Source organism: Anastrepha ludens, chromosome 6 (assembly GCF_028408465.1).
Source record: "Anastrepha ludens isolate Willacy chromosome 6, idAnaLude1.1, whole genome shotgun sequence".
Lineage (NCBI taxonomy): Eukaryota > Metazoa > Arthropoda > Insecta > Diptera > Tephritidae > Anastrepha > Anastrepha ludens.
In genome coordinates, this window is record NC_071502.1 from 21,531,165 (window position 1) to 21,555,149 (window position 23,985).

Sequence of the window (23,985 nt, forward strand, 5' to 3'; positions counted from 1 at the left end):
TGCGTGGTATTACATCAAATTGCGTGGACTATAAACGGCATATCCAGAATTTTGGTCAAAAGACTGATTTAAGAGTTTGAAATCTTAATTATTGTATTTTTTTTTTTAATTATTTGCAAACTGCGAAACTCTTAATTAAATATACTTTTTGTAGTACCTACCTATAACCTCTATTTTTATAAAATATAAAAAAAAACTGTATATTATAAAAATTCAATAACTATTCGAATCTTTGCAAAATGTCGCTGTGCTATTATTGGGGCCACCTCTGTACTTTTAAATGAAAATTATCCTACAAGTACAGAGACTCTTATTTGATATCCAATCAAACCCTCATCAAACGTAAACAAATGTATGCGGATACACTATATGGAGTGTATTAATGCAAAAAATATTTGATATTTACTGAAATGGTTATGGGTTTTTAAGCAATGAAGCCACATCAACACATATTTACTATTTAAGTATGTATAAGTATATGTGCATATGCATACCTATGCCTGCATGTAAGCAGCAATAACAAATTTGGAAAGTGGGAAGGTGAAGCCCGCGTAATGCACAACTGTGCATGTGTATGTGTGAAGCTGGCTACAAAATGACTTCATTGCTTTTTATTGAAATTCGATTTAACATTTCTGTCACGTAACTGTCGATTGTTGAATATCTCTTGTGCACTCACTCATTACATATTTCTAATAGCAGCACAACTATACCCCAATGGCAGGCGAGAGAGTGCACATGGGTGGCTTAAAAGGATCATAGAATTCAGCGTAGCAGAGGAGGAGAAAGATTATAGCGGTTCACAGCTGTGCGCTCATTTGTGCATACACATACATACATGCTTATCTCCTTATACTCATGTATTACTTATACAAGCATATTAGCCCATCCCAAAGGTGTTATAGATAACAGTAACAGTAGAGCATGCATTAAATATGGATTTGTTATTGGTTTTATGTTGGCCACCGCAATAAAAATAAATTGCCGAAAAATAGCAGAATCTCCTTGCCGCTGGACGTAGCTCTAACATTTGTTGTGTAGCAAATATTGTACGTGTATATTTCAGCGTTTCCGCAATTCACACCTTTTTCACACACACCTTACCGACAAATTGTTATATTTGTAATAATTTATGGCCGAAATGTGGTCTCTAAAGCCGGTAGGAAGGCTCTTGATGGCGCAAACTTTAATTGATGTAACTTTTGGAACATTTTCCATTTCGTGTGTCATGATGTTATTTATATACATAGATGGAATTTTTTTTTATGGAATCTCATTAGAACACCAGAAATAAATATAATGCAATGCACGCATGCACATGTTTGTGTGTGTATGTAAGTACAAATACGAATTCATGTTGTGCAGTTCTTGCGGTTATTTTTTGTTTTTCATCTTTAATTATGCAACACTCGACTTTACATTTGCTCACCTTTATTTTCACACACACAAGCGCCCACGCTGGTGGTTGGCATTCATTTGCAAATATAATCCAGTTCACATTCATTCATTCACTTTTATTTTTCTGCACTTTTTTTTACTTTTGCTTTGATTATGAAATTCACCCCTGACATTCTTTTTCATATTTCATTAATTATATAAGCTGCATACCTACATACATACTTACACGCGTATTTTTGTATATGTACACATATGTATGTACATATGTGAAGATCAAAACTCTAAGTACTCGCCTATATGGACCAATGTCAATTCTTTAAATAGTTTTTGTTAGGAAATTTTCGACTTGGACTATTCTGCTGTTTGAGAAAATCGCGGTTTTAGATCACAACTGTTTTAATCCTGATTCTACCCGAAATACCTCAAATACTTTATAAAGACAAAAAAAAAAACAATAACTCGGCGGTTTCTTTTAAAATCGTTAAAATAAATAAAATATCGGAAGATAGAATCCAGGTTCATTGACTACATCTGATCTTATCAATGTGAAAGATACTGCAAAGCCTCGCTCAAAAATACAACGTCTCGCTATTTCAATCTCGTTCTGTAGTTCCTCAGGTTATTATCAGTGAGCCCCTTTCTTCTTTATTATTAACCACTTAAGCGAGTTTGTTCGAGTTTAACAAAGCGCGCCAATCATTCCTTTCTCGTGCAAACTGGTACCCGTTGGAAACACCAAGTGAAGCCAAGTCTTTCTCCACCTGATCTTTCCAATGCAGAGGAGTCCTTACTCTTCGGGCATGCATGATGAGAGCTTTGTAGAGTGTTAGTTTTGTTCGTCGAAAGAGGACTTTACTATTCAATTGCCTACTTGATCCAAAGTAACACTTGTTGCCAAGAGAGACTCTTCGTTGGATTTCAAGACTGGCTTTATTATCGAAGTCTCCTACAACCTCGAAATTAGGCGAGTATTCCTGGGCCCCTTTAATTTACCATTTTTATCAATCACATCTACAGCGTATGCCGTGCTTCTAATCATCGAAGTTTCTTTCGTGTCCGATCTCAATATACGAGGGTCGTTTGAAAAGTCCGGGCAAATTCAGAGAGATATCACTACTGGCGTGTATCGAGGAAGAACACACACCAGGTTTCACAAAGGCCGGTATATTTCTTTGCGTTTGGCATTCATTTGAATCGATACCTCAAAATGTATCACCCTTTAAATATTTATCCTTAAAATATCAAAACATGACATATTAAAATGTATCCAGCTAATTAAATTTGTGCTGAACTTAAGTCCCGGGATAACTCTCACCACTACAAATATCTTGAAATATCGGAATCAACATTTGGGGCTAATATTAGCAATTCTACCATCGACAAAAATAAGACTCTGTACCATGCAGAGACCAAATTGAGTGCACGTTTTGCTCGATACACGGGCCGTACCTTGTACACAAATCCTTCGTTGCCACCGAATCCACCCGTTACACTGTTGCGATTGTCCAATTGGTTCAGAAAGGTTTTACAGTAGCCTACTTGATGTGATTTCACAGGAATCTACAGCCATCCAAGCATACAGACTCTGTGGCATAATAGATTTTTTAGCCACAATTGCTCACATAAAGGCATCCACTGCCACACGTGCAATGACCTGCGCCTAGAATACAATGGAATAAGTGCCTATTGACAGATTTCTCTGGAATTTAGATACAAACACAGCTGTTCCCGTATTTTTAACACTCAACATCCATCAATACGAGTGTGCATCTATCGTCACCAAGTCAGCAATATTTTGCCAATCCGATATCACTTTGCTGTCATTCAGAAACCCGTTCGAAACTCTGACAAACATCACTTTTCCAAATGGTTATATGAGTACAAGACACACGCAAAGCTTTTTCTTATTTAAAATGGATAAGAAGAATATATGCAATGGTGGTTGGCAAGAAGGCATAGCTGCTCCTGAGGTGAGTAAAAACTAAACAATGGAATTTGCAGACACCGGCTAGGCTGTTACAAATCATCACCGATCTTAACACCATACAAAGATACCCTTTTGCAGTCTTATTGGTAACGGTTGTAAGGTGTGGGTTCCAGTTGAGTTTTCGTTTCACTATACACTCACCTCCACATATGTATTTCTCCTCTTATGCGTACTCCATCTTAGCTCAATAAAATCAAATACAAGTCGCGCATTCATAAAATGAGTGCAAAGCCCGTTACCATCAACAATCGTATGCAAAAACTTCTCAGCAACCTGATGCCATAGCAATGGGAAGAGAACTGCATGTGAGAGCCGGTCTGATTGGCGAATATTGGCTGTCTATTTATCTCAGTTCCCCTTCGGTTCCGTTCGGAATTGCAACACGATTAGCAAGTAAATGCAGCATTCAAAGAAAATTAAGTTCAAATTGACAAAACTTAATTTAAAAAAAAAAGAAAGAAAAACCTCGATTATATCGATTGCGCGTCATCGATTGTTGGGCGAATTAGAAATGACATAAAACATCAAAGCAAAACAAAAAAATAGAAAAAACAAAAACCAATACCAATAGAAGTTAAAAAGAGATAACGCCCAGCAACATTTGGTTGTGTTATTCGCAATAAACACCGATTGCTTAAACGACTTCATTACAATGCGATTTGCGAATTGCGATTGCGTGCAGGCATCGACCTACACAACACAGCTCGCTCACTACCACCTACTTAATTTACCATCTGCCTGTTGTTAAGTAGCCGCCTGCCACCAGCCACCAGTCAGCCGTCAAGCGCTAGCCGCTCGGCACAAATTGAAGCAGACAACGCGATGTGGGTGTGTAGCTTAGTGGGTCTCCCTACTGACACACAACTCATTCACATAAAAATGCATACACTCAAGCAAAGGCACATACTTCCATGAATATACATACATACATATATACATATGTACATGCATACAAAAGTATATTTTACGCGTGCATACATATGTACCAAGTACTTTGTCATGCAACAATTTTACTTATTTCCTATCTTTTCCTTTGTTTATTTTTGCATTATTTCTTCTTCCTTTGCGAAATTACCAGCGATTACTATTCGGTGTATTTTGTGGCTACGACTGCAATTAAAGTGTGAAATTTAATTTGCCGTCAAATCGACGATAATTAAGTGGGTCACGACGCAACTCGATTTAGTGTGATTTGCTGTGTACTAGATTGCTTTGGTATGCGTGAAAATTCATATTCCGAATTTGATACATACACAGACATACACACATACGTGTTACAATAATAGCATGCTTTAAGAAGGATTAAACGCTTACAAACTGCTAACAAAATGGTCGTGTTTCAGCAAAAGCATAATACATGCACACTTATGCGCATACATACATACATACATTCATTTGTATGTACTTAGGAAAAACAAAATAAATTATTGCAATTTGCTTCATCTGGACTAACTCATCAGTAAAATTTATGTGAAGGAGGAAGAGTGCATATTTCTATGTAAAGGGTGAGCAATTTAGAGGTATCGGATTTTAAATTGAAAAAAAAAAAACGAAAATTCACATCGATTGACCAATCTTTATTACTTTTGTGTTGAATCATTCATGACATTTATTTTTTTAAAATAATCCATGTGAAATGTTGGCCGCAACTCCGCCATAATTCGACCATCCGTAAACATCAATTTCGAATAACTCGCTGGAGGAATTGGTCGGTATCTCGCGACTAACTTCCAAAGTCCAAAGGTGTGATATCACACGACCTTGGTGGACAATCGGCCAATCCACTGGTCCGAGACGAGAGATAAATTGCTCACCGAAACGACGGCACACAAAATCCATTATTTCACGGGCTGTGTGGCAAGTAACGCATCTCAGACAGTGCACTCTGCCCAGCTTGTGAAGAGGAGGATGAGACGGCGGACCACTTCCTGTGCGTCTGCCATGCCTTCGGTCGAATCAGGTTTGAGGTCTTTGGCACTGTTTGGCACTTTGTATTAGCTTGTGGATGTTTGGCCGAGCTCCTCCTCGTATTTGTGGGGTGCGTCTTAACGTTGATCCACAAATGAAGGGGCCTACAGTTTTAAGCCGACTCCGTAAGCAAATAGTTCTTTATGAGGAGCATTTTCATTGCAGAAATACACTCGGAGGTTTACCATTGCCTGCCGAGGGGCGACCGCTATTAGAAAAAACTGTTTCTTCATTTGCACTTATTGGCTACGGCAGCCGCCAAGATTACTGACATTTTTACAGTCATTCTGCCGTGACGTTATTTTAGGTGCTCTTAGTGTGCGAGAAAAATGTCAAAATAGGCAACTTTTTCAAATAGCAATGAAAAGTTAGGTTAGGAAGAGAATAGCAGAAAAATAAAAAAAAACTCTAAAATGACAACTGATTCTGCCAAATTCACTCAGAATGGAGTAGTGATACCTGGCTTGCTTAGAGGAGCCGGATAGCACTGAGCATTTTCTCTGTGAGTGTCCTGCCTTTGCGAGAGCAAACCTCCACAAGAATGACCAAAATTCGTTCTCTCCGAACCGAACATAGATTTGCAGGAGTAGATGGCTATACCGGCCTTCTTTACCCGATTTTCATTGTGTAGCTTTCAATAGTGTTACTTGACTGCAAACACCATTGGAAGCCACACAGTGAAAATCGGGTAGAGAAGGCCGGTATAGCCATCTACTTCTGCAAATCTATGTTCGGTAAGAAGTATGGACTCAAGCCACAGGTCGTAGTGGTTCCGTCAATTTTAACGTATGGATGCCTGGTTTGGTGGGAAGCTCTTCGGAAGGGCTAAAATATCACTGAACTGGGGAGGGGACATTCGCAGCTTGCCCCAGCGCTGACTTGAATGTCGTTTTGCACTTACTTCCCATCGACTTTTACGTTATTTCCATCGCAGCTCAAAATGCCAGGTTATAGGAGGTTGGCATCTGGAGGCAATCTCGCAAGGGACATGGTAGCATTTTCGGGTAATTAACACCGTATTTCTCCAAACTTCGAACAGATTTCTCTACCCGCAAACTAGAGTTTGAGGGTCGTACTAGAAGCTTGCGCCTCTGTCTTCACTAACGGTTCCAAGATGGAAAAGAGAGTCGGAGCAGGGTTTCCTCTAAATCTCGCAAAATATGATACTTAGGGAACGCGGGAGCGAGGGAGATATTAACATTTTCTCCGATAGACAAGCCACGATCAAAGCTCTGACGACGCCATAGTGCAGAACGAAACTAGTAAACTCCTGTAAGGAGGAGATCAAATCTCTTGCGCGTGCAGGTAACATTTCTCAAATCTGGGTTCCAGGACATAGGAACATAGAGGGAAATAAAAATGCTGATGAGCTTGCCAGGAAGGGGACTGAATTGGTCTCGAAGATCTCCTACCCAGACAGCGGCATCCCCCTGACAATTCGCAAAGGGGAACTGCACAAATTATTTCTCAGGAAAGCGCAGAAAATATGGAGCTCCATTTCTTCTTGTGCTATTTCGAAAACCCTTTGGCCCCAGTACAATATATGAAGGACTTAGAAAGTCCTTCAGACTCCTCTCCATTCAATTTCCGAACTCGTAGCTGTGTTTACCGGTCACTGGACGATCGGCTCACACGCGGAAAAGCTAGGTTAACCACTTAACCCCCATTGCAGAAGCTGTGGGGACCTTTCAGAGGAAGAGACTGTTGAGCGGTTTCTCTGTAAATGTCCGGGTTTGGCAACTAGACGATTAAGATCACTGGGTACTCCTTTCTTCGACAGCCTGGGGCATCAATCTTCTCCATTACATCAACAGATCTGACTGGCTGTATATATCTGCCTGTTGGAGGTCTCATAATGGTATCAAAACGGTGCTTTAGTGCTACTTGAGGAGCGCCAGAATGGCACTTCAATCATTTCACCTGCCTAACTAGCTATCACTGTCTCTGTCTATATTATCTCCCATCTCTTTCTCTCTGTCAGTTTTCTCGTTTCCTCTTTGACTATCTACCCATTTACTTTACAGAGCTTCGAATACAAGCCTGTGTGTTTTCGGAGCTACAAAATCGCTCTGTACTTCTTAACCTGCCTTTTTCAAATTTCAAATTAAGATACCGCAGTATTCACATCGCTCAATCTTTTGTATTATTCTCTCAAACGTTTGAAACTCTAAAACTCTAATGTGCATTTTTTTTAATCTTTAGCCTTGTGATACAAGCAGTCGATAACTACATTTTTATCGGCCTGCAACGAGAAAAGGAAAAGGCGGTAATTGTTTGCATTCCATTTATGTTGTTGACTTCGACCAGTTGGCCCAACGCCGCAACACAACTACACCGCCAATGCAGCCGCACTACAGTGATCCAAGTGGTAATTCGGTTGAATGGAGCGCCACCAATTTAGCGCCCTCGTCGTCTTCACTTTCATCGACGTGGTGGTGTGGATGTTTTTGCTTTTTTGAAATCATCTTCTTCAGAGTTTTTATTATAGGAATATATGTACATATGTATGTATGTATAAACAGCTACATGGCATTTTGGGGCCAAACTGCACCTTGTTAGATGTTGTTGTTGCTTGTTGTTTGCCATAAAATTATTGCAGCTACAAATATATTTGTGTGTATGTGTGCATGTGCACACCACATATTTCAATAAACACTTTCTTTGGTTACGTTTGCTTATTTGTTGCTATCTGTTATTGGTGTTGTTTTTGTAAATGCCATTGTTGTTATCCAAAAGCTTAGTTGCATTTCACGTCTACGACATTGGCACGCTGCACTTGTGCGTTGACAAAACGCAATCGCTCGACCAACAACCCTCAACCACATAATGGAATCCAACAACAAAAACAAAAACAACGCTAGCATTGCAATTCGGAGGAAAAAACGAATCGGAAGCAACTTGTAGCAACAAGTCATCTAAAATGGAATCATGACAAACGGGTTGACATTGTTTTGCACTAAATACTCAAAGAAAATGCAGCTGACTACATCTCTGAGTGTGTGTGTGTAGGTGCGTGTGCACTGCAGAGCTGAACAGTATTGCGAAATTTGAGGCATGCGACATTGAACCTGTTGCAGGGCTATTGACATTCAACTGTTTTTTTTTTGTTTTTTAACTTTTTTGTTATTTGTGCACTTTGGTTTTTTATGGTTATGTCAAGGACCTTATCTGCGCCGTATTAAAACAGTAAAGAGTGAAAGAAAATCGAGAGAAGTAAAAAGCTTTCATTGAAGTAGCAATGAAAGGCTCTTGCACGTATGTAAAGGATTTTCCAATAAGAGGTGTTATTTTGATATTCAAAGAAAAATTCCTTTTTTTTTAATATAAATGATCGAATGTTTATTTCATTATAAAGAGGAAAGTATGCCGTTAATAGTGGAAAATAACATCAGGCAAATGAGCACCACGACCACGCTTACAGGACAATATCCTTTTCATGAAATTTTCCATAACCGAATTGCAAAACGGCTGCCCTATGTCCTCGATAGCCTCTCGAATTCCTTCTTTGAGGTCTTGTATCGATCCTGGGCAGTTGGCGTAGACCTTCTCTTTCACATGACCTCAAAGAAAAACGGTCACAAGGTGTTAAATCACAAGATCTCGGTGGCCAATTGTGATCACCTTTTCGAGAGATAACCCGGTCCGGAAACTTTGCCCGTAAAAGATCAATGGTTTCGTTGCTTGTGTGGCACGTAGCCCCGTCTTGTTGAAAATAAACGTTGTCCAGATTAATACCATCCAATTCCGGCCATAAAAAAACGTTAATCATCTCTCGATAGCGCAATCCATTCACCTGTAACACCTGTTATTGACAAACCCTATATTAATGCTTCTTTGACCTGTAAAATCTCTGGCAGGATCTATCCATACGATTTGTATAAAGTAACTGGGGCGATTTCCTTACAAGATCCAAAAGGCTCATGATCTCACACCAAAGCAGCAACAAATCAGACTTGAGAGACCGAAGGAGTTGCTTCGCTTGCCCAAAAGCGGTCAATTTCCGAACATTGTGTTTTCTGACGAGAAACTTTTTCAAATTGAGCTCTTCGCAAACTCCCAAAACCATAGGTTTTATTTGACCGACAATTCATACGAGAATTTGAGTCATCAATTGGCCACCAGGAGGCAGCACCCGCCACAGGTAATGGTTTGGGCCGCTGTAACCGCAGATGGGCACTCTCCAATCGTGTTCATCGAGCTTGACGTCAAGGTAAATAAGAAATATTATCGGGAAAGTATTCTGAGGTTACTTTGAAGCCGTGGACAGACAAACATTTCGGTGGCAAACCATGGTCGTTTCAACAGGATTCGGCACCGTCTCACTAAGTTCGAGTTAACCAAGAATGGCTAAAAAACAGCGTTTCCGAACTTCATAACGTCCTCATAATGCTCTCAAATTCACCAGACGCGAATCCGACGGGTTATTCTCTTTGGACCATTTTGGAGAGAAAAGTCAGAACTGAAAGATTCACCTGTCTCGAGGCGCTGAAAAAAGCCATTGGCCGCGAGTGGGCCAAAATACCTGCAAGTCACATTCGGGCAGCAGGCAATTCGTTTCTGGGCCGTCTCAAGGCCATAGTCAAGGCAAAAGTAAATTGATTCTTAATTTTGTATTATTTTCACACATTTTTTTATTTTAATTGAATAAACGTAATTTTCCAAACTAAATTTATGGCATTTTTAATTGGTTACACTTTGAGTGGCGGACCCTGTAAGTAAAATCGAAGATATGGCATGCCCGATTCACTCACGGCACTCAATTTACGTAAGGCCAAAACTTAGGAATCTAAAATCTACAAGTCCTTAAGTATTTTAAGTAATTTACTTAAATTGTAACTAACCGCTAACACAGTTTTTCATATAACAGATTGAGCTAAATGTTAAGTTAAGTTACGGCTTTCTTTCAATTCGAGCAAATTCTTTCACATGACTTACTCAAAGTTACAGTTTATCAATTTATCTCCGTAAATGAGATTAAAGACCTTACCAAGCATATCAATTATATTGCATTGAAGTCCTATAACCTTCTAGTTTCCCTTTACGTAATTTATTAGAGCAAATCTTGAACTGTTGTTAAATGTAGGGCGACCGCAATGCTTTGAAAAGCAATGGAGTTACATAACGGTTTTAGCGATGTGTTGTGAGAAGTTCAAGGCTGTTTTTTTATATATCACTTTAAAAATGTTCCGAAATTCGAAAAGAACTTCAAACATAGAAAACTTGCTTCTTTCTTCAGTTAATTTTTTCTTAAATGACTACAGTTAAAAGCTAACGTAATTATTAGCTTACCCGATTGACTACCGCCAGCAATTTGACGCATTTCCTTGGTGAATTCCTTGCTACCAAATTGACAGGACAAATCGTGAACAGTGCGTGCCTCACCCTTATCCATGAGGCGCTCAAGGAAGAAGAGCAACGTCATATTGCGTGCATTTTCATAACCCTGCGAGTCCATGTTGACAGTATTTTCGTTGTATTACGTTAGACAAAGTTAAATCGATTTAGCTTGATTTAGCTAGTTTGTATTTTTAATTTAATATTTTTATTTATTGTTTCACAATTTATTTTGCTGCTTTCTTATTTTTGGATTATTTTTATTTAGTTATTACAATTGAATGGGTTTGAAATTTAGTTTTATACCAAAATTTACCGGCACAAATTATCACTGCGCGATATTTATTCTGAGGATAAGCGAAGGAAGCACGTTTGTATAAATTTGTAAACCTCTTTTATTTTATTTTTATTTATGTATTATATGTCGTTATTTCCACTTTTTTTGTATGCTTTTGCTTTCCTTCTCTTCTTTATTTACTTTCCTTTACTTTAAATTAAGGCAGTTTGAGAAACACTGTTTATCACAGAATTCACGTCTTTCGTCAAACGGTGTTTTATCTTTTAATTTGGGTGCTTATCTTTGTTTTTGTTTCTTTTTTATGAGGAGAATACTATGAATGATGTATGAACTGAAGATAGTAATGCGTTGCGTTGTTGTTTGGTAACCTTATTCTACTTTTTTGCGACTGTTGCTATATTGATATTTTAATTTTACTTATTTTTTATTTTATTTTTTTTTTGTTGGCTCGTTGTTGCTGCTGTTCGCTGTTGTTATCTGCAAGAAAACGAAAGAAACATATTTACTAGTAGAAGAGTAGTTATTATTCATGTACATCGAACAGAAGCAGTGTGCACAGAAATAACAGTAAAATTATGCAACTAAGAAGGTGCTGAAAAATTGTTAAACTTAAAATATGCAGCGATCACAACACAACCGAGCGGCCTTTTTAAAAGTTTTTATAGGTAATACACAGACGACAAATAGTTCGAAATTTGATTTTCTGCGTAACCACGCACCCTCAACACACCGATACGCAAAAATGACATCCACTCGAGTGTGCAAACATCCTCGCACTGGAAACTGGAAACGGGAATCGGAGGACAGGTGCCTAAACAGACCAACTGCGTCGCTTGTCAACTATCGGTGAACTGGCGAACACAGCAGGGCTGTGCACACCGGCTGAATGGGCGGGAAAGGCAGCATAATTGTGGATTCTGCGCAAAAATGCAGTAAATCAGCTGTTTAACGTGTGTGAGCTCCACATAGTCATTTCTAATAGTCCGAGCATGAATGGGAGTATGTGTATGTGTGTGTTTTTTTTTTTTTTTTTTGCCATGACATCGATGGCGGTCGCTTTCGCATTAGCCACAGTCGACGCAACATTGCAATATTTAGCACTGCTTCTGCCTCAGTTTCGGCCGCTGCTGTCGCTCAGTCGCGTTATACTAACAAATATTTTTTTATATGCCTTTCTACCCGGTTAGCTGAGCAACGAATTACGCGCACTCTCTCTCTCTCTCTCTCTAGAAATCTGCTCCACATATCGTTGTTTACTTCTCTGTTCGTACTACCCGCCAAAGCAAACTAGCTAGAAGGTAAACAGCAATGGAAAAAGCGGCAAAAGGCGAAGATTTTGGAAATATTTTCTACTTTTACCATTTACCTTTCTACGATCTTTGTATGTCTGCACATATATTTGTATACGTGGTTGTATATATGAAAGCTACGGGAAATGATTCATGAAACGATTTCTTCGTCTTAATTATGAAGAATATAAAAATTTTGCAAATCGCTAAGCGCAGTTAAGTGCCGTGAAGTTTATCAAAAAATGGACGTGCAAAAAGTAAAAAAAATTGCTGAAGACTTGGATAAATAATGTTAGGCGCATGCTAATTAGCTTTCCATTAGATGGTTTATATATATAGAATACACACAAACATACATACATAGATCACAAGTTCTACGTGTGCATATATCTTGATAAAAGAGATCAGAGAGAATTGCTTTTGAGTTTCGGCGACTTATATTAGCATTCGTGATTTACGAATATTGAGCTTTAAAAAAAGGTCCCTCACCTTTTGACTAGGTTTATGGTCAAGTTTTTTTTATTGTATTAGTGTTGTTTCTGTAGATGCTGTAAAATACAATGAATACCTTTTCATAGGTACAAATGTTAGATTTTAGACATAAACAATGCTTGAATCAGAGGTTCAACGACAGCCAACACTAATAGCTTTAAGTAGCTTAAAATATAGCAGAGAATCAGAGAACATCCAAAACAGAGAAGATGCAGTGCATGTACTAACACTCGCAACCGAAATTTACCATGCCAATATCTAATTATTTCAAATATGATTAAAATTGCCTGTGTTGGTCTAACAGTCAACTTTAATTCTTCATCTATTACATTTTTAATACCGATCTTTTGTGCGATAATATAATATTTATTTTTAAATTAATCAAAGGATTAGTTGTTAAACCATTTCCTCCACCTTAATGCTGCTACACGAGTATCAACACCTTTTTTAAAACTCCCCGAAAAAAAATAAGGAATTAAATAAACAATTTCAATGTTTATGCCAAGATTTTAATTTTTGTTCCAGCTTCTTCTGTATATCGAACTCATTTCTCAATCAATCAATAAATGAATGGCAATGGTAATTTTCTTGTATTTTATTCAGCAAGTTTCGACGTCGACGCTTAATCAACTCTTACCTTTCACCACGACTTGACACTAAAACACAAAAACAAAGAAAATATAGTACAAGGTCCGCACTCGAAGTGTAACCATTTAAAAAGGCCATAAATTTAGTTAGGAAAATTACTTTTATTCAATTCAAAGTAAAAAATGTGTGAAAATAATATAAAATTAGGAATCAATTTACTTTTGCTCGATATGACCACTTTTGCCTTGACTATAGCCTTGAGACGGTCCAGAAACGAATCACAAGCTGCCCAAATGTAACTTGCAGGTATTTTGGCCCACTCGCGGCCAATGGCTTTTTTCAGCGCCTCGAGACAGGTGAATCTTTTAGTTCGGACCTTGCACTCCAAAATGGCCCAAAGAGCATAATCCATCGGATTCGCGTCTGGTGAATTTGAGAGCCGTTGTGTGGATGTTATGAAGTTCGGTAACGTTGTTTTTTAGTCATTCTTGGTTAACTCGAGCTTTGTGAGACAGTGCCGAGTCCTGTTGAAACGTCCATGGTCTACCCCGAAATGTAAGTATGTCTGCCCACGGCTTCAAAGCAACCTCCAGAATACTTTCCCGATAATATTTCGCATTTACCTTGACGGGTGCTGCCTCCTGGTGGCCATCAATGACTCAAATTCTCGTATGAACGGTCGGTCAAATAATTTCTATCGCTTTGGGAGTTTACGAATTGCTCAATTAGAAAAATTTGTTCGTCAGAAAACTTAAAGTTCGGAAATTGACCGTTTTCGGCCAAGCGAAGCAACTCCTTCGCTCTGTCAAGTCTATCTTGTTGCTGCTTTGGTGTGAGATCATGAGCCTTTTGGATCTTGTACGGCTTGACTTTGAGATTCTGTTTTAGTATGCGGCGTATGGCACGGTCAGATATTTTCAGTTCTTTCTCCATTTCATTAACTCGCTCAACTCGTTTCTTCCCTTTTTGATCCATTTCACGTGACGTTGCAGTCTTTTGATGACCACCTCCATGACGTTTTGCGATGCTGCCAGTATCATTGTGACGAGTAATGGTGCGATAAACAAAAACTTTATTTACTTTAAGGTGCCCGAGCTCACGAACAATCGCTGGTTGTAATTTGCCAGCCAAATATAATGCAATCACACTTTTTGTTTAAAATCCATTACTGATTTTCTTTTTCGCGTTTACTCTCGGCAAAATGATTCCGCGCGCTTATTAACAATACTCTGGATTGTCATTTAGCCAACTAACAGACACGATGACCTTATTTCAAGAAACATCGCCTTTCTTTATCCCCCCATCCAGTGCCTTGACCTAATTGCTCTTAACCCTTTATCGCTATGAGCCCATATTTGGTATTGCAGTTTGATTTATTTTAATTTCCAAATTAAGTATTATAAAATAATTCAAACTGTTTTAATCCAACAAATATATATTTAGCAATAATAAAACTCAAAAAAATTGTCTATGATTTTATGACATTTCGAAATAACCTCACTTTTGCACAAGTAGGTGAAAAAGCAGAATTGAAATGCGAGAGATTCACTTTCAAAAAACTATAACAAAGTAAAACGTAAGTACTTTTTGACATAAAAAAATATTTTCTTGGGCCAAGGCGAATCTATTAAGGGGTTATATACAGTTAGAAGGTCGAAAAACACGAATTTTCCAGAAAATTTTCTGAGAAAACTTTTAAATTTATTGATCTAAAAATTTATACACATTTATGTTATCTTTTAACTGTCTTCTAAGACTTAGTATTAGTACAAATATTTATTTGGAAAGGAGCTAAAGCTGATCTCCGGGAGCTCCTATCAAAAACGAAGTTTTGAAGTGACCACTAAATCTCTGAACTGGATCCTCTGAAGTAAAAAAACTAAACAGATTTCGTTAAAGTAATGTTAAATCTAGTAATTAATCGAAGAAATAAGCAAAATAAATTCTTTTGACGGTTTCTCAAAAACAATTGATTTTTGACCAAAAGTTCGGCTTTAAATTGTTAAATATTTATCGGTGAGAAAAAATCTTCGATGAATTACTAAAAAATATATTTAAGAAGCTGGTATAATTTGAGACTAATCGATTTAGCCGTTTTCGAGTAATGTTGGTCACCGACTTTGAAAATACCATTTTGAGAAAAACACGTTTAAAGGTGGTGTTGGTAAATCAGCTGATTTTTTTTTTTTTTTTCTTTCGCTGTGTCCATGTAGCTGTGAGCACAGAATAAAACAAGGTGAATTATTTTTTGTTTTCTACTTCGTCAATACGTTGCCGTGATAATCAATCGTACAAAACATTATTGTTGGTCTAGTGCCACCACCTTCAATAAATGCGCCTTGTGTTGAAGTCGATATACTCATCTTTCTCGTAAGATACTCGTAATAATTTGTTCGCTTTTCAACTGTTTACTTTATAACGATGATCAATTTTTTGAAGATATGCCGAAATGCAAAGGCCTTATTTGAATTTCTCAACTACAAACCTTGCTTGCATTTATGCCTTATTCTCACTCCCAACATTTTAACTCGGAAAAAGCCAATATTTATTGACAAAATAGTGTGAACATATTTTGAAACTCGCTTCTTATGAACAGGCCAAAATGATCGGTTTCGAATCGAAATACATAAATTCATTAGCCTGCTCAATGACAACTTGCTTTGTTTGGCCTTAAAAGGTATGGTAATAAGAAGATAAAAAAAGATAAATAGCATTTAAAAACGGTAAAAAGTATCAATTGACAATATTAAAAATAAAACCTTCACACTATCGCCGCTCACAGCTCACAGCCGTAACTGAAGGCATACCTATAACAGCGAGCGAATATCGAATCGAATAGTTCACTATTTTACAAATAATTACACCGTACAATAAAATCGAACTTTTCCAAAAGAATAAATAAAAAAATATAATAAAAATTCAAAATTTATATTATTTTAGTGGAACCCAGGGATAAAAACAATTAAATAAAAATTCTAAATTTATGTTAGTGGAGCCCAGATTTATCCCATCTTAGAATAAAACGGCATATGAAATCATAAACTATTTGCGTCTGGGTTCGAAAATATGTGCAATTATTTTATTCGAAATACTGCGATGATCATTTATTTTGGAACATATTAACCCTCTCCTTCACTCAAATGTGGACACTTTTTGTCATTTTCAGAGAAAATAAAACAGCGCATAAAACAGGTATACAAAGGTTTAAAAACGAATATAAAAGTGTTTGCCATGAATTGTCGATTTATATTTCTGCAGATATAATCGTATTACAGCGCATTTTGCGCTTATTTGGAGTGAAATATATTTTATTTTCTTGCATTTAGATAAATGGTAAGATATCGAATTAAACAATTTTATTAATCTATCTTTTTTCGCTTTGTGTGAGAATACGATTTTGGCGTTCTTAGACTTATTTGACTGTAGACTAGTGCTATTAAGCACAATCTTACTCTCTTGTGCATCACTAATCGCTGTCAGTGAAATCTTGACTGGTCAGATAAATCGAACTCAGCAGAAAACAAGTTAAAACAACAGAGCTTGTTATATTATATATAAGTATGTTTGTACAACCACCTGAAAAACCTACAACAAAATGTTTCAACTGCCAATAACACAAAGAGAATGACAAACGTAGCAGAAGCATTGAATGTAGAACGAAAAATGGCACGCAAGAAGAAGAATAACTCTGTATCCGCAGCCGCTGTCGCAGCCAACTTCATACACAACGCTGACGTCGTCAACGACGTTGAAGTTGACGTGAACGCTACTATGCGAAGGCACACAATGCATGACAATACTCTAAAGATATGTATGTATGTGTGCATGAATACGAATATAAATACAAATGTGCTAATGTATATGCACACAGTTATTGGTATATACAAAGGTATGCATAATTTGTGTCGCTCCACTGCAAAAGTCAGGGAAGACAGGTAAAAAATAAATAATTTAATTTTTTACTGGAGAGTAAAATTAGGTGAACAAGAAAATGCTGAAAGAGATGCATATGTAAAATTTGTCCAAAGAAATAAAATGCGAGTATTAAAGTGAAAAGTAGTCAAAAATAATACACTGATAGTCTTATGCAGAATGGGTTACGAGTAATGTTAATAAAATTTTCAATTCATATGCTAATAAAAAAATAATTTGAGTAAGAATAAGCATGTGCACCTACATATATTCATGCATCATATAAGTATGCACGTAGTATGTATGTATGCACATACCTACGCACAGATCACGTTATGAACTTACTTAAATTCTCGCTAATACCGTTAGTATTTTATTTTTGTTATTTTGAGTTGTTGTTTGCAATTAATTTGATTTGAATTATTCACATTGAAGAAGGCACTTGTTTCGATTACTCGTAATTATTTTATAAAGAACACAGTAGTAGAAAAGCACGATATCGATCCTCGTGTGGGGATTCTTTGCATTTCGTTTGCAAAAGCGACACAAATGTCGTTTATCTGCTGTTTTTATTTCCCCCTGTTTACACAGTAACTTTAATACGATTCAAGAAAAATCAACTACGATCTACTACTTTGAGATTTGCGTGGCTTATACGAGCGAAGGAAACCTTAAGATGATGACAGGTACTTAATTTTTTCCTCTTCACTTGTTACTTTTACCACCCGCTATGGTGCACAAACGTATTTTTACACCGCTCTAAGCACTTTTTGTAGATTTTGATTAACTTTACTATTTGATGAAGGGTGTAGCATATGAAATAACTAAACAGATTATATATTTTTTCCCAAATAAATAGCACACAACAACGACCGAAATTACAAAAACGATGATGACAAGGCAGCGACGGCGCAACAACTGACGACGACAGCGACTCAGCTGGCGCATAGACGTCAACAGTGCACATACGGAAGCTCCAATGCACAGGGTTGCATTTACCAGTGACACAACTAAATTCTAATCAGATTTTTTTAAAGTAGATTATGGAAGTTAATGCAGTTATTAAGTTGGCGTAAGATTAGAAATGTGAGAAGTAACGCAAAAATATTGGTATGCTAAACTATGCTAAGTGCGGTATAATAATTATAATGTAGCGGACACCGTTTGAAAATAATATATTTAATTTCTTCTTAAATACATATTACACAGTTATACTCCAAGTTTTTTTACAAATAGAGGAATCTACAGTATTTTACCATCTCGCTGTTCGGAGGGTTTTTTTTTTAAGTTAACCGCCGACAGAAAAGCTAGTTTTATACTCTTTAAGTGGGACTATGCAAAATAAAAAACAAGACGAAGGTAAGTAATTGGGAAAGAGTGATTTAAGCGAGAGAAAGTGACAAAATCTAATTGGTTCAAGTTTGATCTAATTAGACTTGACATGTGTCATTTCATTCGCGAGTTGTAGCACCTTCTCAAAACGGCACGTAAGTGCTACTTGAAGTGTGACTGAGGTGCACTTGCCATCTTATCTACCTACCTACCTACCTTTAGCAACTTCTCTGTTTTAGAGGTTCTCGGTTTAGTATGAGTTGCATTAGAGAACATCTAAACAAACAAGGCCATTGCAAAATCTAGTCGATTCAAATAGGGACGGTACCCACTATGGGCATGAGAAATCAAATGATAGAACGAGCGCTCTAGTAGCGATCACCATCGCCCAACACCAGCAAATCTCCGAACCAAGACAAATATTCTCATAAAGGCCATCTGATGTAATTTGAAGGCGCTTAGCAGTTAGCATAAGGTGTTAGGAGTAGTCAGAATTTTGCATTTTCTTGAAGCATAATATCTTAAAAATATTGTGTGAAAATTTTAAGTGAATCCGAAAAATACTTTTCGAGTTATTCAACAATTAACAAATGGCGCTCGAGAGTTCGATAGCAAAACTTTAAATGCGTTTTTCTCAAAACTATGTTTTTTGAACTGGTGATCACTGAAACTTAAAAACCGCTTGATAGATTTTAATAAAATGTATACTGGCTGCCGTAGCCGAATGGATTGGTGCGTGATTACCATTCGGAATTCACAGAGAGGTCGTTGGTTCGAATCCCGGTGAAAGCGAAATTAATAAAAACATTTTTCTAATAGCGGTCGCCCCTCGGCAGGCAATGGCAAACCTCCGAGTGTATTTCTGCCAAAGCTGCCAAAAAGCTCCTCATAAAAAACATCTGCCATTCGGAGTCGGCTTGAAACTGTAGGTTCCTCCATTTGTGGAACAACGTCAAGACGCACACCACAAATAGGAGGAGGAGCTCGGCCAAACACCTAACAGAAGTGTACGCGCCAATTATTTAATTTTTTTTTACTGGAATAAAATGTATACTGAATCGAAGGATTTTGTTTCTTAATTTCAACTTTTTTTAACAATAATTGTCGGTTTTTTTTCTCGAAAGTCTCAAAAATATTTCCTGAGGCCGCCATATTGTTAATTTAAAAAAAAAAACAATTACTTGTCGGTTTTTTCCCGAAAATCTGAAAAATATTTCCCGAGGCCGCCATATTGTTAATTTTCCAAAAAAAATGCTTCGATCAGGCACAAGATTATCTATTAATTAAACTAATTTCTCTTGTCCGGTTGATTTTAGATGAATCTCCAAGAACTTGTCATGATCACCGCAAGGGACTTCTGGAGAAACGGGCCCCACACAAACAGCGCTAACTTTTACAATTATTAATTTTTTTTTTTAAACTTTGCTAAAGTCGAGTCGAAACATGATGTATTGATGCTTTTTTAAAATAAAGCAATTGACTAACAAAAAAAAATTGAAAATCATCATTTTTTCGGGCCTCTGACTACCATTAACACCATAAGGAAATATTCTTTAAATTTGGCATAACTTTGTGGTAATAACATTTTCTTGAAGTTGTTGTTGTTGTTGTAGCAGCATAAACATTCCCCGTGCATATACGAGGAATGCTGCTGAAGTGACAATCCTGGGGCCGGATATAAATCCGGGTCGTTCCGGTTACGTAGAACCGACTGTCGTGGGAACGATTTTCTTTAAGTCTTAGGAAGTGGTTATGACTCTTGAAAAATGACGTATCCAAAAAAGATGCTCGAAATCGAATATCGCCCTCGGTTATCTCCAATTATTAAAGAATAATTAAAATAAATAATTAAACCAATAGAAGCCATACAACCCATATTACTATGGCTATTAGAGCAATCTATGTAACCACAAGTTTATAAAAATAAATGATCTTGAATTCAAAAATATAATTCTTTTATGAATCTTTTCCCTATGCATTTTATTAAGAACATGCACCGGGTTTATAAAATATGGTAAGGCTCTTTACTTATTAGTGTGTAAAGTTTAAGCTAATTCTGGGGAATTTTACAAATTGCATTCTTTTCAAGGCTCTTTACTCTTTAATTTCTTAAAGTTTAAGTCAGGAATTTTATAAATTGCATTCTTTTCATTGAACAAAAATACATCTATGTGATTCAGCACATTATATATTAACAAAAAGAAATATTTTGCAAAATAAAGACTTTTATATACTAAATTTATACAATTATAAACTTAATTATTCAGCTTAGTCCACTTTTCGCTTACGGCCCACAGCCACTTTGCTAAAGCATCGTCCAATGCCGCGGGTGCTACCTCTTTTAAATTACAATCGCTGAAGTATTTTCCAGATACATTGGCCAATTCCGGATCCAGGGCAGCATAAAGTGTAGTTTGAGCACCATTCTGAGGAGATTTAATGAAGGGCCAAAACAAAGGTTTGAAAAATAAACTGAAATCGTTAAATTAAATAAATTTCCATGTGAACTTATGAGAAAACATCAAATATTATACTTTGCGAAGAAACTATTAAAAAATCCCATATGTCTGAAAAGTTCCGTATCGACTACGCCGGGATGTAACGCATTAGCCGTAACTCTGGTGCCTGAAGAAGGAGTGTAAGAAAATTATTCTACTATTTGGATGCACAGGTTGTAATGTAATTGTAATGCAACACCTTCTAAACGCCTAGCGAGTTCGCGCGTAAATAACACGTTTGCCAATTTACTTTGATTGTAAGCCGTGCCAGGGTCGTACGAATTATCGCTATTTAAATCTGCTACATTGATTTCACCGCGCGTATGCGCCAAACTAGAAACAGTCAAAATGCGGCTGGGTGTAGATTTCTAAAACGAGAAACTCCTATTCAAATATGTAGCAGGATAATATTATTTTCCTTATACTTTTAACAAATCTAGCAATAAATTTGTAAGTAGGAAGTGGCCCATATGATTGACGCCTAGCTGCATTTCAAAGCCATCCTTCGTCAGTGAACGCGGGCAACGCATTACACCGGCATTGTTAATCAGAATATCCAGTCGTTGTTGTTCCTTTTTAAAACTGTTGTATAAATTTAGAAAGTAATTAAGTCGCCTTGTCAAGTTGTCAAATTCAACACATTCACTGACCTCTCTACGAATTTTCGCACCGACTCCAACGATGCTAAATCACACTGCCGGCAGTAGACGTGTTTGTTATAGGTCTCTAAAACGATTTCATCACGGGCCTAACAAAAGAAACCATTATAACGCCTGTAAACCCACATTCATAAACACAGCTGATATTTTGCTCACCTCTTCGCATTTTTGCATATCGCGACAAGCCATGTAAACGGTGGCACCGCGTTTGGCCAACTCGCGCACGGTTTCTTTACCGATGCCCGTATTTGCCCCAGTCACAATTACGATTTTGTTTTCTGCCTTTACCGGATTGTTGAACTTCTCACCTTGCATCAAATCCCTAGTTAATAAAATTAAATACAAATTCTGTTCAATCTGACACCAAATTCAACGAGTCACTTACTTGATAAAGAACGCCACTCCAACCGTGGTTCCCGTGACACTTGCCCAAAATACGGGTCGACTTTTCAAAAAGGAAAACATGCTAACTTCAATTTATAACTACTAATTATTTAATATACAAAATAAGGTAATTAATTTTTCGAACATTGAAGTGAAAGAAACAAAATAAACTTGTCAGCTGTTGCACAACATTTTTCGCCGGGCGATCAGCTGACAAATCAGCGCACTGAAAAAAACGAAAGGGTGTATACTTTTCTGGTAAGAAAACCATCTAATGTGAATAAAATACTGAATTTTTCGAAATTGAGAATGCGTTAGGTAGGTTAGATGGCAAGAGTGCCACAGGTACACTACAAGTAGCACTTACGTGCCATTTTGATACCATAATGTGGATCACTACCTGCGAAAAAATATAGGGAAGAGAAAACCATCTATGTACAGCCATCTAGTGCTGTTAATGAGGTCGATGAGAGAAAGGGATCTAGGCTGGAGAACTTCCTCAAGCCATCCCCAAAGGGCACGCTAAGGTAAGCGCCTAGACGCCAGAGCCGGACATTTGCTCAACAGTCTCTTTCTCTGCAGGAGCCCCACAGCTTCTGCAATAGGGGTTGTACGGAATTCCAAGCATCACCGCATGAGTTCCGATCACCCAGAAACCGGTGACCACCGCATTTGGAAATTGAGTGACGTGGGATTCTCAGCATGTAAAACGTCCTGCTTCTGTCGTACTGAGGCCAAACGCTTTTTAAGAAAGAAATTGTACAGTTTACCTTTAACAACGGTCAAGAGGATACCGACGTCTGAGAAGGAGACAACTGAAACCGGTTCTATCGACCCCTTCCTGGTAAGCTCATCGGCAATTTTTTCTCCCTCTATATTTCTGTGCCCAAGAACCCAGATAAGGGAAATGTTTCCTGCACGTTCGAGACGTTTGAATTCCTCCTTACAGGAGTTAACCAGAAGAGAACTGCAATACGGCAGCGACAGGGCCTTGATCGCAGCTTGATTATCGCTAAAAATATTAATGTCTCCCTCTCAACAGCGATCCCTAAGCATACTTGCAAGGTCGGGAAGACCTCTGCTTGAAAAACGCTGCTCGTTTCCGGCAGCTTAAAAGAGACTGAAATATTTGCAGATTTAGAGAAAACCCCCGCCCAGATTCCTTCTAGGATCGGTCAATGGAAACAGAGGTACCTATATCCGTGCCAACTCTCCCCTCTTCCGATCTTGCCTGCTCAGAAAGATAGCCCTAGCACAACCCTCAAAACCCTGTTTGCCTTCAGAGGACAGCAGTCTCTCTAATTTAACGGTGTTGTAGCCCTTCTGAAGAGCTACCCACCGATGCACCTTCCAAAATTTCAGTCATTACTGAGGGGAGGGTCCTGAAACCATTACGACCAAGTCATCGGCATATGCTACCACCTTTAAGAATGTGTATATAAGTGTTTTCCAATAACAGGTGTTAGGTGTTAAACAGGAGAGATGATTAACGATTTTTTATGGCCGGAATTAGATGGTATTGATCTGGTCATCGTTTATTTTCAACAAGATGGCGTTACGTGCCACACAAGCAACGAAACCATTGATCTTTTACGGGAAAAGTTTCCGGACCGTGTTATCTCTCGAAGAGGTGATCACAATTGGCCATCTTGTGACTTTTTTTCTTTGGGGCCACGTGAAAAAGGTCTACGCCAACAGCCCAGGGTCGATTCAAGACCTCAAAGATGGAATTCGTGATAGTAGCCACTTTGCAATTCGGTTATGGAAAATTTCATGAAAAGGATATTGTCCTGTAAGTGTGGTCGTGGTGGTCATTTGCCTGATGTTAATTTCCACTATTAACGGC

The 23,985-nt window shown here is 37.7% G+C and overlaps 2 protein-coding genes and 1 long non-coding RNA gene across 5 annotated transcripts in view; 1 reads left to right on the forward strand and 2 right to left on the reverse strand.

The window, feature by feature from the left end:
* Nucleotides 1-18,208, reverse strand: part of LOC128867389 (uncharacterized) — a 58,134-nt gene extending 39,926 nt beyond the window's left edge. Inside the window, exons 1-2 of one of the 3 annotated variants that reach the window (XM_054108555.1) lie at nt 17,612-18,208; nt 10,643-11,462 (exon numbers count right to left, since the gene is read on the reverse strand). In XM_054108555.1, coding sequence (XP_053964530.1) covers nt 10,643-10,808 — 166 coding nt within the window. In that variant the 5' untranslated portion in view covers nt 10,809-11,462; nt 17,612-18,208. Of the gene's footprint in view, nt 1-10,642; nt 11,463-11,704; nt 11,815-17,611 lie in introns of those variants that run through there. The other 2 variants (XM_054108557.1, XM_054108556.1) reach the window with 2 other exon arrangements.
* LOC128867397 (uncharacterized) overlaps nt 17,862-23,985 on the forward strand; it is a 28,720-nt gene continuing 22,596 nt past the window's right edge. Inside the window, exons 1-2 of the long non-coding RNA XR_008454987.1 lie at nt 17,862-17,952; nt 18,126-18,625. This is a non-coding gene — a long non-coding RNA (uncharacterized LOC128867397). The remainder of the gene's footprint in view (nt 17,953-18,125; nt 18,626-23,985) is intronic.
* LOC128867395 (retinol dehydrogenase 13-like) lies at nt 20,532-22,329 on the reverse strand. The gene is made up of 7 exons (XM_054108573.1): nt 22,141-22,329; nt 21,912-22,077; nt 21,747-21,844; nt 21,522-21,678; nt 21,296-21,464; nt 21,133-21,223; nt 20,532-21,070 (listed from the first exon to the last, which is right to left on the reverse strand). The coding sequence occupies exons 1-7, from the start codon at nt 22,218-22,220 to the stop codon at nt 20,854-20,856; spliced, it is 978 nt and encodes a 325-aa protein (XP_053964548.1). The 5' UTR covers nt 22,221-22,329; the 3' UTR covers nt 20,532-20,853.